Source organism: Heliangelus exortis, chromosome 20 (assembly GCF_036169615.1).
Source record: "Heliangelus exortis chromosome 20, bHelExo1.hap1, whole genome shotgun sequence".
In the NCBI taxonomy this organism is placed as follows: domain Eukaryota; kingdom Metazoa; phylum Chordata; class Aves; order Apodiformes; family Trochilidae; genus Heliangelus; species Heliangelus exortis.
The window spans coordinates 5,717,104-5,733,045 of NC_092441.1; the positions used below are offsets into that span (position 1 = coordinate 5,717,104).

At 41.2% G+C, this 15,942-nt stretch overlaps 2 protein-coding genes across 5 annotated transcripts in view; one reads left to right on the top strand and one right to left on the bottom strand.

Moving 5' to 3' along the window:
* The first annotated feature begins 115 nt into the window (after positions 1-115).
* ANKRD40 (ankyrin repeat domain 40) lies at positions 116-9,811 on the top strand. 2 transcript variants are annotated; one of them, XM_071764261.1, is made up of 6 exons: positions 116-219; positions 1,338-1,878; positions 3,735-3,883; positions 4,937-5,410; positions 6,270-6,451; positions 7,486-9,811. In XM_071764261.1, the coding sequence occupies exons 2-6, from the start codon at positions 1,700-1,702 to the stop codon at positions 7,624-7,626; spliced, it is 1,125 nt and encodes a 374-aa protein (XP_071620362.1). In that variant the 5' UTR covers positions 116-219; positions 1,338-1,699; the 3' UTR covers positions 7,627-9,811. The 2 variants fall into 2 exon arrangements, with proteins under 2 accessions (XP_071620362.1, XP_071620363.1); XM_071764262.1 differs by lacking the exon at positions 7,486-9,811 and adding an exon at positions 7,256-7,479.
* Positions 9,812-10,525: 714 nt separating this feature from the next.
* The window catches only part of ABCC3 (ATP binding cassette subfamily C member 3), a 46,778-nt gene continuing 41,361 nt past the window's right edge, over positions 10,526-15,942 (bottom strand). For all 3 annotated transcript variants that reach the window (XM_071764230.1, XM_071764229.1, XM_071764228.1), the window contains 6 exons: positions 15,631-15,732; positions 14,505-14,651; positions 13,322-13,480; positions 12,779-12,945; positions 11,615-11,809; positions 10,526-10,962 (listed from right to left, as the gene is read on the bottom strand). In XM_071764230.1, coding sequence (XP_071620331.1) covers positions 10,854-10,962; positions 11,615-11,809; positions 12,779-12,945; positions 13,322-13,480; positions 14,505-14,651; positions 15,631-15,732 — 879 coding nt within the window. In that variant the 3' untranslated portion in view covers positions 10,526-10,853. The remainder of the gene's footprint in view (positions 10,963-11,614; positions 11,810-12,778; positions 12,946-13,321; positions 13,481-14,504; positions 14,652-15,630; positions 15,733-15,942) is intronic.

A 15,942-nucleotide genomic window follows, 5' to 3' on the forward strand; every position in this document is an offset into this window, starting at 1 on the left:
CCACAATGCACCGCGCGCCTCCCAACTGCCTCTGGCGCCTGGCGGAGCGCGGGCCGGGGTGGCAGCTCCGCATCTCACGCACTCGGGGGCTGCCGAGGCTGAGGTGGCGGCGGGGAATAACGGGCCTGGGGCTGGTCCTCAAGCGGCGGGGTCGTCTGGTGCGAAGTCGTTAAGGAGGCCGCCAGCACCGGGCAGTAACGCCACAGAGGTGGTTGAGAGGTGCGCGGCTGGGTGTGAGGGTGCCAGGGCCGGTGTCCCCCCCCCCCGCGGGGTGTCATGGCGCTGGGGTGCGTCCCCGGTGCTGCGGCGGGAGCCTTCGCAGTGCAGGCGGTGGCTGGAGGCAGGACCGGGGCCATCGCGGGACCCTCTGCTCCCCGGCGGGGTCAAAGGCACCGAGCCCGTCCCTGGAGCGCAGTTACCGCCCTGCTGAGTGCCTCCGGCAGTGGGATTCCCTAAGGGATTCCAGTGATGCCTTGGGGGAATAATGTCCCTCAGATCAAACCCAAATCTTATTTTGCTTACTTTGCTGTTGGAACCAGTTTCTAATAATTTTGTTAGGTTTTTTTCGTTTTCCTTTCTAAACGTCCTTGTGCCTCATCTTGACCGAATTTAACGCAGCAGCTTTCCCGATTTCTCAAAATAATTTTGAGCATCTTAAGTGCAGGAAAATAATTAAACTTTTTAATTTTTTTTTTTTTTCTGAAGAGCTCTAAGTCAGTATTCATGCTGATCCTGTAAAACCCCCAGGCCTCCGGGCTGCCTTGCTCAGAAGCCTCACGCAAACACCAGTGCCCGTTGTGGCCCCAACACCTCCACACTGGAAGGCACCACGGAGTTCTTCCAAGCTTTGCAATTTTATAATGATTTAAAGCATTGGATGAGAATAACAAATCAACACGACACAACCTGTATGAATTTTCAGTATTAATACTCAACAATTTGGGTTTTGGGGGTGTGTGTTGGCTTTAGGAAATGGGGGCAGGACCAGATGCGTTTCAGCTTTTTCATTTTGCTCCAATTCCATCAGGAAAGCAAAAAGGTACAAGTGGGGTCTACCTACTGCTCATTTGCCCAGCATAGCCACACAGAGCAGGGTAGAAATAGCTAAGAGGTTGGAGTTTGCAATTGTTATTTTCATTTTTTAGAGTTGTGAAATTTTTACCTCTCCTGTAACGTAATGCAAATCCACAAAGTCCAGAACAAGCTTTTCAAAGCAGATAATGGAAATTACCTGTAATATTTCCAGTGGATTTGTAGACAGATGTTGATTTTTTTGTTGTTGTTTTGGTTTTTTGTTTTGTTTTGGGTTTTTTTAATTTTTTTTTTTTTTTCCTCAGGAATTAACAGAATTCACTGAGAATGCTCAAAGATTATGAGAATTTCTCAGCTGCACGACTCCCTAACTTGCAAGAACAATTACCAGAGCATCAGGCAGTGTGCGTTATGCATGTGTGTATATTAAACAAATATTAAATAATACCCCGGTGCCTTCAGGAGTACCAGGAACCCGCCGGTGGTGGTGGCAGTCCCGGGCAGGCTGTGAGCCGGAACCCGATGCCTGGGCTGGGGTTGTCACCGGCAATAGAGTCCCCCAGCGGAGCGCGGTCCGGGGCCTTGCGGGGGTGACGGCGGCCGCAGCTCCGGCGCTTTCCGCGCTCCGTCCTCCGCTCGTTCTCCGGGCCCGGTGTGTGTGTGGGAGATGAAGGATCGTCCCGGGTTGGAGGCAGCCGGAGGCTGCGGCGAGATGGCGGCTGCGGCGGCCGAGCGGGAGAGGCAGGAGCGGCTGCGAGAGGCGGCGGCGCTGGGGGACGCGGAGGAGGTGCAGCGGCTGGTGGAGCTGGGGGTCAGCCTCAACTCCCAGAACGAAGTCAACGGCTGGTAAGGCTGCTCCCGATGCTGTCACGGGCTTTCCCAGAGCTAGCGCTGCCGGGGGTTCGCTTTTTCACGTGAAATAGCAATCAGTTTGAATTTTGAGTGAAAAGGTCGATCCGCTGGCAAATGTAGGTACCTCTCTTCCAAAGAGGAGAATGACAGGGGTGCAGCTGATGATAACAAACACGCGTCCCTCCCCCACATCCTGCTTGGGTGCTGTGGAGTTTGCTGCTACTCCAGGTCACTACATTCTTACTTTGTATTGCTTTTATTTTCTTGGAAGGGCATACTGGCACCTTGAGACAGCACAGGCAGTCAGAACACAAACCTCTGCTTGCCAACATGTGCTCATGTCTAACCAGAAATATTTTTAATTATCTCCCAAATCACTTTCTTTTTTGAGCAGGGAACTTGCCAGCTGTTTTAGTGATATATGTATACACACACACACACACACACACAAATATATATATATATATATATATATATAAATGCCATGGTTTTGACATCTCAGATACCACCTGACAACATCAAACCTGAGACTTTCCTCTAATAAACATTTCTAGAGTGGGACTCTACACATGAGCACACACAGAGTGTTATTTGAAACAGGATTTATAGGGAATGCTCAGGCACTTTTGGAAATCGTTTTCCAGAACTTTGATTCATTATGTATTTACTGTTCTGTGTTGTGCTTAAAGTTGTAATTAAAAAGAGGAAGAATAAAATCAGGAAAGAAGCCAGACTTCAGCAATCAGGAATTTGGGGAAGTGTGGGATACTTGCAACTTGATACTTGCAAAGGTTCAAGTTGTGGTGATCAAAATTAGAACTTGTAAATATTGAAGATAACCAATTACTAAGTTAAATTATCTTATTAAGAGAAACAGCTGTTTGTCATCAAAATGAGTTTGTATCTAAACTTGGCATTAATAAAGAAATTTCATAAAATTATTTTTTAAAATTATGATCTGGTAATTTTTAACTGCAGCCCTAAATGAAGCCTTGCTGCTAGAAAAACTAAACAGACCTGGTCTGAGTTCCATGGAGCATGTCTCAGACTCTGTCTGATCTCTGATGTTAAAAATTTAGAAGTAATTTCTTCATTTTGTTAACAAGAGAAACGTCAAACCACTGAAGTCTGGGATAGGGAAGAATGGCAAGACTGTACAGTGAGTTATCATCTGTCTACTAAGTCCCTAATGCTAAGTACTACATAAGCTCATTATCTTTTAGGATGTTTCTTTTCTTTGCCTCTCTAGGTCAGCAACTGCAAATAATAAATAAAATAGAAAAGCAGTTATTTCTGTGCATCAGTAACATTGCAGAAAACAAGTCTGGAGATGACAGCTTAGGAATTGCTGGCACAGTGAGTAGCAACTGGGCAAAGAACTGTGCTTGCAAAGTGTGCTTACCCTATTTTAAACATAAACATGAATTAAGGAATAAAAATAGAATCCTAGAAAAGTATCCCTACTAGCTCACAGACACACAAATATTTGAAGTACAACTTATTCTTTCAAAGATTAAAACAGCATACACAAGCCTTTTTATTTTTCCAGAAAAGTTAGTAGCCTAACAAACGACACATTGAAAACATCTTGAACTTTAAAAATACTACTATTAGTTTCCAAGTTACCATGGTAACTCAGAAACAAGAGCATTACAGTACAGGAAAACTACATCAGCAGGTGTCACTGCAGGCCCCCAAACCACTGTACATTTCCAAGAGGATTGCAGTGAAACCCTTTTTTACATTAGACATGCATTGGAAGTTATTCTTCTCACAGGCAGCAAGAATGGGTGGAAACTAATCTGCCATAATTTAGGATTTCAAGCAGTGTTCATGTTTTCCATGTGCAGGACTTGTCTGCACTGGGCATGCAAACGGAACCACGCCCCAGTGGTGGCTTACCTGCTGCACGCTGGTGCTGACAAGGAGATCCTGACCAAGAAAGGAGAACACCCGGCCCAGTTAACATCAAAGAGAGAGATAAGGAAGATGTTGGGAGGTAAACCTGCTGGCTGTGGGATGTGATTGTCAGAGACTGCAGTAAAAGGGTTGTTAAAAGCACAGATGCTCCAATCCTTATTTTGCACATGAAGGTGCTGCGCTGGGGTTTTAGTTGTAACTCTGGCTTGATTTCTAGAGTGTTTACTTGGTGAGAAATCAAAGTTTAAGAGAAGAGGATTATCAACAAAATCCAGATCTAGCCAGCCAAGCTTTTTGCTAAATGCTGAAAAATTAGAAAAACTGTGTTTTGAAAGATGCCACGATTAAACCAGTGACAGACAGATGCAGCTTCCTGTTTGCAAAAGGGCAACAGGAGAAAATATCTCAAGTTTGCATTAGCCCTTAGGGGAACAGCATCTAATTTTCCCAATGTCCTGTGGAGCTTAGACATTCTGTCAAATAAATGGACAATTAGCAGCCCCAAGAAATAGCTCATTAAAGGACATGGGTAAAGCATTTTGATTGTGTTTTGTATAACTGCTGGAGCAGAGCAGGCTCTGCAGCTAGAGGTGAGAAGTAATTTGAAATGTGGTCGATTAATGACCTCTTGCCTCCCCTCTGTATTCCCTTGTCTGTTTTTGTTTTCATTGTCTCCCAGCTGTTGAATTGATAATTCAGCTCTCCCAGTACTGCATGTTCTTTTCTCTTTATACCTTCCCTTAATACTGAACAATATAACTGCCTTTTGTTTTCCATTGGCTTATACATTATGAAGGTGATAGCAATAAACCACCAGAGACCATGTTTCACTGTGCTGGCTACAGATTAAAACAAACCAAACCAAAAGCATTGCAGTGTTTAGAAGGAAATAACACTCCCAGAATTACTGGAATCAGACTCTGCTGTTGTGTTTACTGTATTGCAACACCTGAGCACAGTGCTTCTTGATTCATCTTTTATTCTATGGTGCTTTTAATACCCCAGTCCCTCCCCAGTTAAAAAAATAATAATAAAAAAAAGAAATCTAAGAGTGTAACAGTGCATTAGCAAAACTTCTTCCCTCTCCCCCCCAAATCAGTCTTGGAAAAATGTTGTTTTGTTTCTTTTACAGTGGAAGACGATGAATTCTCAGACTTAAAGAAAGATTCAGAACTGCCAATCATCCCTAATTACCTGGCTAACCCACCTTTCCCTTATGTCTATAACACCATGAGTAACAGTATTCCAGATCCCTCCATGAATGGGAATATCTCACACTTAGAATCCCAAGATACCAACTCTTCTTTCTTACCTGATGCTGGGACTTGCAGACAGGCACCAGGACAGCACAGGACCACTGCTCCCCAGGTGGCTGATAACACAGGCAAACCAGCAGTGCCCCGAGGGTGCACTGCACCACCACACTCCAAACCTGTCCTACAGAGAGGTCCAGTTTACCAGGGATCTGTGTCCTGGAGCAGAAGTCCCTCTTCACCAGCTGGATCTAGTCAGTCTGCACCTCAGCAAGAGAACAGCTCCTGTATGGGGCCAGTACCAACATTCCAGCCAGTTTTCTTCACAGGAACTTTTCCACTTAATATGCAAGGTAACAGTAAAAGTCTCTTCTCACTTTGTCCTAGAACTTCTGTCATCTTGAACAGTGAAGACAGACTCATCAGGGTTACAAGTATTTACAGCACTTTTAGAGATCCTCAGGTTTCCATGCTTAGGCATTCAGGAAACATTTGAAGGGAATTAAAGAGGCAGATATCCTGTTTCTGCTGGAACCATTATTCTAATACTGATTAAAGCATTTGCTCTTTGTCTCAAATGCTATAAAAACATACAGACACCAGGGTAATCTGATTCTCTAAATAGCATACTCCAAGATTCAAATACAGCATGTGAGTGTGCAGCCAGTGAGAGCTCAGGAGAGAACCTCCCATGGCTCAAGCTGCAGACATGAGTCTTGAGGTGAATTATTAAATGATCTGCCATTTCTGCAGGTAAATATACCCTGCCTGAAGAAGGAAACTTGGAATTTCAGTTCAGAATTTCATTCTTGAAATCAAAGGTGTTCTGATGCCATGAATTAGTAATGGGAAGTTAACTGATGATCAGAAGGATCAAAACCAATAAAATCAATCTCGAATTGATCAGGAAATTGATAACCAGTATAATCTGCCTTTAAGTTAGCTTAAATATGGAAAAAGGAGTATTCACACAAAGGTTCATGTGTACATAGATACACACTGTGTAGCTTTGTGGTGATTTTTTCACAAAGGTTGATGAAAATCTAACTAAAACTGTGGCCATACAAACCCAACTGTTTGCTGAGGATTCTTGTGTTGTTACAAATGATAGAATGTTAATAGAACAAAGAAATGTTTGGAAGCTATTACAGAGATATCTTTTCCAATTCCTTTATGCATCTGCCTATTACTGTACCTTTTTATTTCTAATAGAACTGGTGCTTAAAGTTAGAATACAAAACCCTAATCTTAGAGAAAATGACTTCATTGAAATTGAACTGGACAGACAAGAACTGACCTATAAGGAACTGCTCCGAGTCAGTTGCCATGAGTTGGGTGTTAACCCTGAGCACGTGCAGAAGATCAGAAAATTACCAAATACAATGTTAAGAAAGGTAAGAACTCCAACTTTTGAAGTGCAGTAACTATAAAAAAAGATTCCTAGGTCACCATTAAAAAGAAAACCCCCAAAAGCCCCATACTACTTCCAGCACTTGGTAGTTGTTTGGTTTTTGTTTGTTTTTTTGGTAAAGTTCTCACGTTTCTTGATCATTTTCTTTCCTAAACATCTGGTGTTGAGCCAAATTAATTATGTGATTTCTCTACTACATTCTTGAATGCAGTGCAGTACCACACCACTGTGATCTGTCAGCAGCATTTCAAGGGCCTGCAGTACTGAGTTTTGCTCCTTCAGTAAGGACTGTATGCAGTCCTTTCAAAAAACAGAAAAATATTTCATGATTATTGAGTGCAGGTCTCTAAATGGAACTGTCTTCTCACTGCAGTGATGTTTCCCTATGCAGCAAACAGGAAACAGACCTGGCTGGCCTGGTGTTACTGATTCACTGCTGACCTTTCTTTCTTTCTCTCTCAAATCCCTCTAGAGCATTGTTGGCATCAGCCATGGAGTTAATCTGATTAGTACTAGATTAATACAGTTCACCATTCTGCATCTTCACTGACTAGAAGATGACTTTTTGTTAGTCAAGAACTGAAAAAAAAAAAAAAAAGAAACAAAATACAGAGACATAAACAATTCTGTCACTTGCCAAATTCAGTTGTTACTGGAAGGGCTGTTTTCATTTCCAGCTTAATTACTTCAGGCTTTCTGGGTAGGGCCTCAGGACACTTATTGTTCCTTGAGGTAACACAAACCTGTTTCTATTTAATTCCTCTGATTACTTTTGCTCACCCATCAGTATTGCATTCCTTCTGAATGAAGACAGACTGAAAACAGACTCAAGCAAATAGTTGAATAGGATCCCAGAATATACATCAGGTGCAACAGATGTCTGCTTTCCAGTTTACAAATGATCATATTTATGGATACATAACATCCCTTGTGTTAGCATGAGCCTATTGTTTTAACTTACCTCTGCAAAACATACAGACAGCTTATCACCTAACAACTTACTGTATTTATTTAAAGGACAAAGATGTTGCAAGGCTACAAGATTTCCAAGAACTGGAGCTTGTTGTAACAGTAAGCGACAAAAACTTACTTTTCAGAGCCCAAACACTTTCTGAACGGAGTGGTTATAACAAGAAGGCATCAGAACTGACATATTAATTGCTGAAAGAATAAAAGATTTGTATCTCTCACTTTAAAATTAAATTTGAAATACGATATCTGTAAGGGCTAATGATGTTAAAAAATAATCTATTTTGTTAATCTTGAAGTAAACTAAAGTTGTTATGCACAGTTACAGCCTTTAGTTAATTGAAGAGAAATAAGCCTGATGTGAAAGTAGCTTCATGCAAAGGAAGCATTGGTAGAACTATTTGTTAATGCAACACTTCTTACAAAAATCTTGAAATACTGTAGAGTTAGCAGCTCTCAGGGAAAGGCTTACATTTAACTGTTCTAATAATTTGTTTGCTATAAAAGAGCTAAAGAATCTGCCATGAAACCCATTTACTATTTGTACTGAGACCAATACCATGAATGCTCACTTTTTAGATCATGTACTTTAAGTCATATCTTATTTAGAAGGGAAAAAAAAAGAAGGGTTTAAATATGTGGAAGAAGCACAAAACCATGTCTAGTTTAAATACTATCAAGTGACTTATTACCTGTGATTTCTTAATCCCTGTTTACATTTTCCCCTATTTCTCAGGTTGAAAACAAAAAGTTAGAGTAATTATCCAAATCAGAAATATGCTCTCAACCAAATTCCTTTTATTGTTGTCTGTTGAGATATAGTATTGTCATGTGCAATTTAAAATACTATTTTTGTTACTGTATTGAAAGCATCTTTATCCAATGCTGCTTTAATTTCCCCTTTTAAAAAGCACAGAAGAATTATTTTCCTTTTACCTTTACATTCCTGAGAAAGTTTGCATTTTGAAACTTTAAAGTTGCCTGTGTAAAAAGAGACTAGTGAAATACCCAGGATTTTCTGGACTATAATAAATCTTGATATTCCTATGCAATGTATTTTCAGTTTTTCCCAATGACTTGTGTTTACCTTTTGTTTCCTTAAAAAAAAAATTTAAAAAAATCACTTTTCCTGTTACCTAAAATTCAGAATTGTATTTAACAGCTGGATTTTATCTAATTTTTTAGGATTTAGTATTTACTAAGTCACCTGCATTTGAGAAAGCTCTGTTCTGGTAGCCTGACTGTAAATGTCTGTAGTATGAACTCAGTGAACAAACAAACACACAAAATATCCCAGGCAAACAGAATAGACCAAACTGGTCTGAATTTCCCACTGTTTCTTCATCTTCCTCCCCACTTTATTGGGAAACTACAGCAACCAAAGGGTTTTCTTGTCTGGTTGTCCAAGAGCTGTCAGCCCCAGCTGGCTGCACAGTGTGCACAGACCTGGCACTGGGATGCACGCTGCATGGGGAGACACCCCAGCTGCACCCTCTCACTGCTCCCGAGGACTTTAGGTGCCCACCCCGGGTCTCCTTTCTCAGGGGCTGGGGCAGGAGATGAAGTTCGTTCTTCCCCTGCAGACAGAGCACTCTGAGAGCTCATGCCCGGAGCCCCCCTGCTCTTTTTCATCCAGCGAGCAGCACTTTGAGCAAGGGGAAGCAGCTTCAGCAGCAGTGTCTGAGCACACCAGAGGGAGCCCTTTCCCCACCTGCCCTGCAGTCGGATGCTCAATGTTCACCTGGAAGCACAGATCCATGCAAACGCCCGAATTTCCTGTGTGCCAATTAACTCGACTGAAGCTCAGTCCCCTGAGGCTAACAAGAGATTTTGTCCCAACAAAATATCCTCTTCGGAAAACCACTGGAGGTCAAATGTGGGTCGAGTCTGGCAGTATTATTTTTTTTTTTTTAATATCAAAATACTGCTGGTATATTAACTTCTGTATAATAGAATGATAAAATCCTTGTTCCTTGTATCACACTTGGTCTGGTGCATTCTCCCTGGCATACACAACAGATCCAGTTTAGGGATCAGCTGCTTAAATACCAGCCAGACCCTCTGGAGACAAACTTGGCTGTTGGGTGGGTGACTGTTACACTGATGATCTTGCACAGATGCTGATGGCTATCTATGCATTCAGAGGAATATTTTTATACCTTATGCAGTTTATATGCAGAAGATACTATTAACAGTGCTAACAAGCTGATCAGTGGATAATCGTGGCATTGCTGTGTATGATAAATAATTCATTACTCTGAGCTCTGCTGTATGAAATGTTAATGTCAAATGAATGCTTGGCTGCAGATTCTTGTTTCTATTTAAAAAGTATCATTTGTAAGAATTAATAAATTATTATTTTTCTCTTCTCAAAGTTTTTCTGAACTTTACTTACTGAAAAACAGGAACTTTTTCTTGCCCTGGCAGGTTTCTAGAGTGCTTGGTGAAGGAAATGAACAACTCAATCGAAAGACATTTTATCAGATTCTAGCAGCAAATATAGTTTAAACACAGTACCCCCTTTATCTGAGAAGGCTTGGCTATCAATAATAAGGCAGATACTTATTTCTGCAAAACAAATAACATATTACTTGAGTTGATTAAGTGTAGAATGAGATAAATTATATATACATCTGGTCGGCGTGCGTGTTGAGCTTAAGACTTACTCATAATGACTTCATACAGGGGAGAGAGCAAGCAAAATTAAAATCCTTCTGTACCAATCATGGACCTGCAGGCTTATGGGGAGCCTACTAAATTGGTAGGAATTATGTAGTTAATTATTTATATTAAGCCACCTGTAGCTTAGTTGTAAATACACATTACATGTAACTCTTACACTGAACTTGTATAATGCTAAAGTTGCCCTGGACACGGATGCCAAATGTGCTGGGATAGCTCACAGCCCTGAAGCCATAGCATTCAACTCCCTTGTCCTGGGGGAAATGCTCAAAGAAACAGGTTGGAACCACTCAGAAATTATATATTATTTCTCTATTTTTCAGCTGAGTCATTGCTTAACTCAGGGCCTGTCTTTCCACTTCAAAATCAGTAAAACCTTACGCAGAAAACACACAAAACAGGTGTATTTTGTACCATTAATATAATTTACTAATTATAGACCCAAATACAGTCCATATTGCCCTGTGATACATACATGGTCTTGGCAAAATGTATGGCATTCTTTGGGAAAACAGCATGTAATAAAATACTTTATGTATGTAGAAAATATTTAAAAAATATAAAATTCACTTTCTGCTCCTCATAATTGTAAAATACTTCTGTTCACATATCACAAGTATAGTCTACTACAAAACCTGTTTTGTAAATTACAGTACATTCACAAGTCACTTTTGTGGCAATTCAATAATATTAAAAAAAATACAACCAAACCAAAAATCCCAGGGGTCTTTTTTTCATGCTAGTCCAGCATCTTTGGCCATACTGTAGAAAATCCCCTTTGCTGCTATAAGGCTGGTAGGTGTATCAAATTCAGCTATGGTTCCATTGTCTAGAACAAGAACCCTGTGCAAAACAAAATGTGGCAGGGGGGAGGGAGGGAAGATTTAGCAGAGAATTCCTCACAAGAAATGTGATACCCCTTCAGATCAACAAAGGAAATGCTGCCCTAATCTTTTCCTGGCCTTTGCTTTGCTCGATAATTTTCACAAGTTGAAACACATAATAAAATGAAATAAATGTTCTCCCTGAGCTGCTGTTTGATTCAAAAAGGTACAGGACAGACACTGCCTCCTGGGGGAGGAATAATTAAAAACCAAAGGAAGTGTCACAGTAGTGGCTTTGGAATTGAAAATCCAGTACCAGAGAGGCAAGAAGATAAAAGCTCATGAAGTACAACATATATTTGAAAGTAATTCATGGGATGTGATGTTGGTAAAAATGTTAGAGCAGCTGCTAGTTAAAGGATCCCTAACCTAATGACAGTGCCATTAATGCAACTGGGTAATCTCCTGGTTAGTGAATACAGAACCTGTTTCTTATGTCAACAGAAGCAGTCAGGCCTGGATATTTTAGGATCACATAGCTTAAACCTCATTGCTTACACATGCCTGACTAGAGCATCACTGTGACAATGCAGAGACAAACCAGCCCCTTTTCAGTGCTGCTCTGCACCCTCAGGAAAGGGGGAACCCCCTCACCACTGTGAGATTCTTACCTTGTGTAATCCATAATGGTGTTCAGCCTGTGTGCTATTGTCAGCACCGTGCAGTCTTCAAACTGGGTCCTAATTGTCATCTGGATAAGATCATCTGTCTCCAGGTCAACAGCTGCTGTGGCTTCATCCAGGACCAGGATCCTCGTCTTGCGGAGCAGGGCTCTTGCCAGGCAGATGAGCTGCCTCTGGCCAACACTGTGAGCAGCAGAGACAGGGCTGTCACACAAGAGACCTCACTGCTCAGAATCACTTGGGCTAGAGCAGGTTATTCCTCAGGTACAGGAACAAAAAAACCCCAGGTAGTATTTAGCAAACAGCCCAGAGCTAATAAATACACCTGGCAGCATCACTCAGCCTGTCTGACCCTGTTCTGCCTCAGCCCTGCTGCTGTCACTGTGACAAACCCCAAGGGAACCAAAGACTACAATGCTTCTGCCTGAGTTTTCAGAAACACACATAGTTGCAACACTGAGCAAACTTAAAAAAAAAAAAAAAAAAAAAAAAAAAAAAAAAAAAAAAGAGGGAAAAAAATAATTCAGAGGGTCCAAGTCCTTTCTACCATAAATAAAAAATTAAAGTATCTGGGCAGCTCACTCCTCCTCCCCCTGTTACAACAGCACCCCAGACACAGCCTCTGTCTGAGTGTCTCTGCAGGATGAAGAAAGAGCTGATCACTGATCACACACACAGCCTGGTTACACCACAGTCTCAGAAACCAAAGCAGCACATCATTTTATCATCTCTGTGCACACCTGCATGGGTCTTCCAAATAATAACACAAAAAAAACATTGCTATAGTGTCAATTTGGGCAGAGGGCTTTTCCAGCCCAGCAGTTATGTATGTTACCATGGCATTTCCCTTCCCACCAAACCAGTCTTAGGGGATTGCCTATTCCTAATATTTGGTCATCCTAAAGCTTTCTTTTTCACTCATAGGACAGATTTTGGTTTGAGATGAATGCTTCCCCAGCAGCAAAGAAGAGTCAGATGATTTGTGGCAGAGGCAGAACTATAGGCAAATGTTTGATGTTTTCCTGAAGCAGAAGTAGGTGGGTAAATCCTTTCAGTCACACCAGGCTGCAGTGCAAACCTGTGCTTAAGTGTAACTCACTGTTAGGGCTCAATGAAAACTCAGTGTATGTTTCTAATCCAAACATTCCTTACCTAAGATTTTCTCCACCTTCTGAGCACTCGTAGTCCAACATGGATGGCTGACTGCTGACAAACCTCTTCAAATGAGACAGTTCAAGAGCTTTCCATATTTCTTCATCTGAATACTTATTGAATGGATCCAGGTTCATCCTCAGTGTTCCAGAAAAGAGAACAGGATCCTGGATATAAAAGCAAGTTTTGTAAGTGTTCTAGCTGTTCTAAATACAAATATTAAAATTCCAGCTATTGTATTGAAGTCTCTGTTGCTTTGCAGCTGGGCCACCCCTCAATCCTATCCACTCTGAAAATATATTACATTATACACAGTTAAAAATGGAGTTCCAGCTGTAAAGATGTTTCATCCTAAATCCTGGTTTACCACTCAGCATCAACTTATAAGGTGACAGGACAGAACCATTTAAAATATATGTAGTTTGTTTTTCTGAAACAATTTTCTGAGTGTAACAAAACACTTTCCTCTGTGGATAAACCATTATTTATGGTTAGCTAAGCTGCCAGATATGCTTCTTTTATTGTGCTACACAGAAACAGTACCTGAGGAATAATTGTTAGCCTGGATCGAAGGTCATGGAGACCAATCTCTGAAATTTTCACACCATCAATTTTAATTTCCCCTTTTACAGCTTCCAGGATCCTGAAGAGACAGAGTGTCATGGAGGACTTCCCTGCACCGGTTCTGCCAACAATTCCAATCTGTAACAAATTGCAGGTTTAACAACAAGGCATAAGGTTAGAAAGAAACAAAAAAACCCCACAACCCAAATGGATGTCCGAGATTCCTCTAAAAGGTTTGACACAAGATGTAAATCTCAGCAAGAATGTAACCACCTTCCCTGGAAACCCCTGTCACACATTGTAACATTTATATAAATCCATTCCTGCCATTTGAATTATATGATATAAATATATGTACATAGGACTTGAGCCTTCCTACAGCACTTTGGGTGATTGGCTGAAGTGTCCATGTTAGGAGCCAAATCACTCCAGGACAAGAAATAAAGGATTTTCAGAGGGCAATTCAGACTTAAAGGTGTATCTTGGTTCTAGAAGGCAGCTGCCATCCTGTCTGCTCAGTGCAATTATAGTTCCTCTCTGTCTTACCAACAGTCTGTTAAGTGGAGGACTTTCCCCAATCTAAATGTTTTGTTAATAAAAATAAGAAACAGCAACAACAACACACACACACACACACACACAAAAAAAAAAAAACCCAAAAAACCCCCCAAAGAAACCCAAAAAACCCAAAACAAACTAAAAAAAAAAACAAAAAACACCTCTACCAAAAAAAACTCCAACCCAAAACTTTCTACTGAAGCATGAAGAAGCGAATCTCCCAGAACAAAGGCAACTTCCTGGTTAAGGAAGCACAGAATGTCACTTCCTTCCATGCCAAAAATTTCACAGGGAAAGCCAGAGAGCAGAAAAAGCTGGAATTCCCTCTCCCATCTGCACTGCTTCAGGAAAGTGTATTTTTCACTGAATTTTTGTCACTTGTGCTGGTGCCTCCTACATGGTGTATGGTAGCCTGGTGCCAACCTCACTTGGAAAGTCCAGAAAGTCTCATTCAATCCAGCCTGGCAGATGCTGGCACAGTTGTCACTGCTGCCAGATCTCCACCACTGGAGCAAGTGGACTCATAGCCCCTGTCCCCTACTCTGTGGATGTCCCTGAAGGCTCAGAGCAAAGCTGTAGCAATGACATACAGCTGGTAACTCACCTTTTCTCCCCCGTGCACATGGAGGTTTAAACCCTTCAGCACTAGATCCAGGCCTTTTCTGTACCTCACTGAGTAATTCACAAACTCCAGCTCCCCTTTGGATGGCCAATCTTCTGGGGGACTCTTGCCCTCAATGATCCAGGGAGCCTAAGGAAAACAGAAGCCAGAAATGCCTCATATAGGTTTAAGAAAAAATAACTGAAATCCAGATACAAACATTAACATTTGTGGGTTACTAGAAATATATCTGATAAATAAAACCTCCATTATCAAACATATTCATAGCAATGGGGAAAAAACATGGGTACCTAAATATCCACTCATTTTGGTCCTTGTTGTGAAGTTTACAGGAAAAATGTCTGAGCATACAGAGCCATTTTCTATTGACTTTAACAGAATGCTGCCTGTTTCATGCCAGATCAAGCTCTGGCTTACAGCATCTATCATGCATCCTGTGTTGCTTCCTTTGAGCTTCCAAATTAAATACTTGATCTCCAGAAGTATTCTGTAGATCTCCTCAGATCATCCATTTCCTAATTTTCAGTCTCCCATCATGTACACAGCACTAACTACACCAAGGTGTCCACAAAGCAGATTTTCTAGTGTAGCCCCACCAGCCACCTTTAAAAGTATTTGGCAACAAAAGTAGATGAGTGAATGATTTTCCTGGATTAGGTAGTGCTGTGTTCTGAGAGATGTTCTTCACTCATGGGAGACAAAAACTGATTAAGCTGATTGAGCAGAAATACTACTGAAAAACATGTGCACAGCCCAGTAATTGTACTGCAGCTGTGCTCAGTAGCTGGATCACAGCTTCAGCCATGCAGGCAGAACTATGCATCAAACACTTGAGACCCAATGGGAGAAATATTCTGATGGTGAAACTCATCTCTGCTGTGCTATAGCCAGAAAATGAGATGCTAAGCACAGACTGCATGATGGCAGCAATAATTTGGAGCTGTGATAGCATAAATTACAGTTCAGAGTGTGACATTTGTTCAGGTTAAATGATAACACTCTCAGAGCAGGAACTGTCTCTCAAGAGTGTAAAGAAAGACCATGCAAATGTGTGCATTAAAATTTCACCACGCTTGTTGGTGAGCATGCCTGATGCTTGGAAGCTGACCTCTGTTTCAGTTTCTGAATATTCTTTTATTCTTTCAACAGCCACAATGTTAGTTTCAAGTTCAGAAGCCATTCGGACCATCCAATTAAGAGACATGGTCACCTTGGAGAAGACAAAGAACAAAATATCAGCCACAGAATAAGAGCAGATTTAATATTAACACCAACAAAATCTGACACAGCTAATAAGACACGGATTCACATTAATATTACAAATGCAATAATTAACCTTTGCATTGACATTAATACAGTGACAGGGACAGAAGGTCTCAGAGATAACCAGGTGCTCATGTGAAGAAGCATTTGTCACACA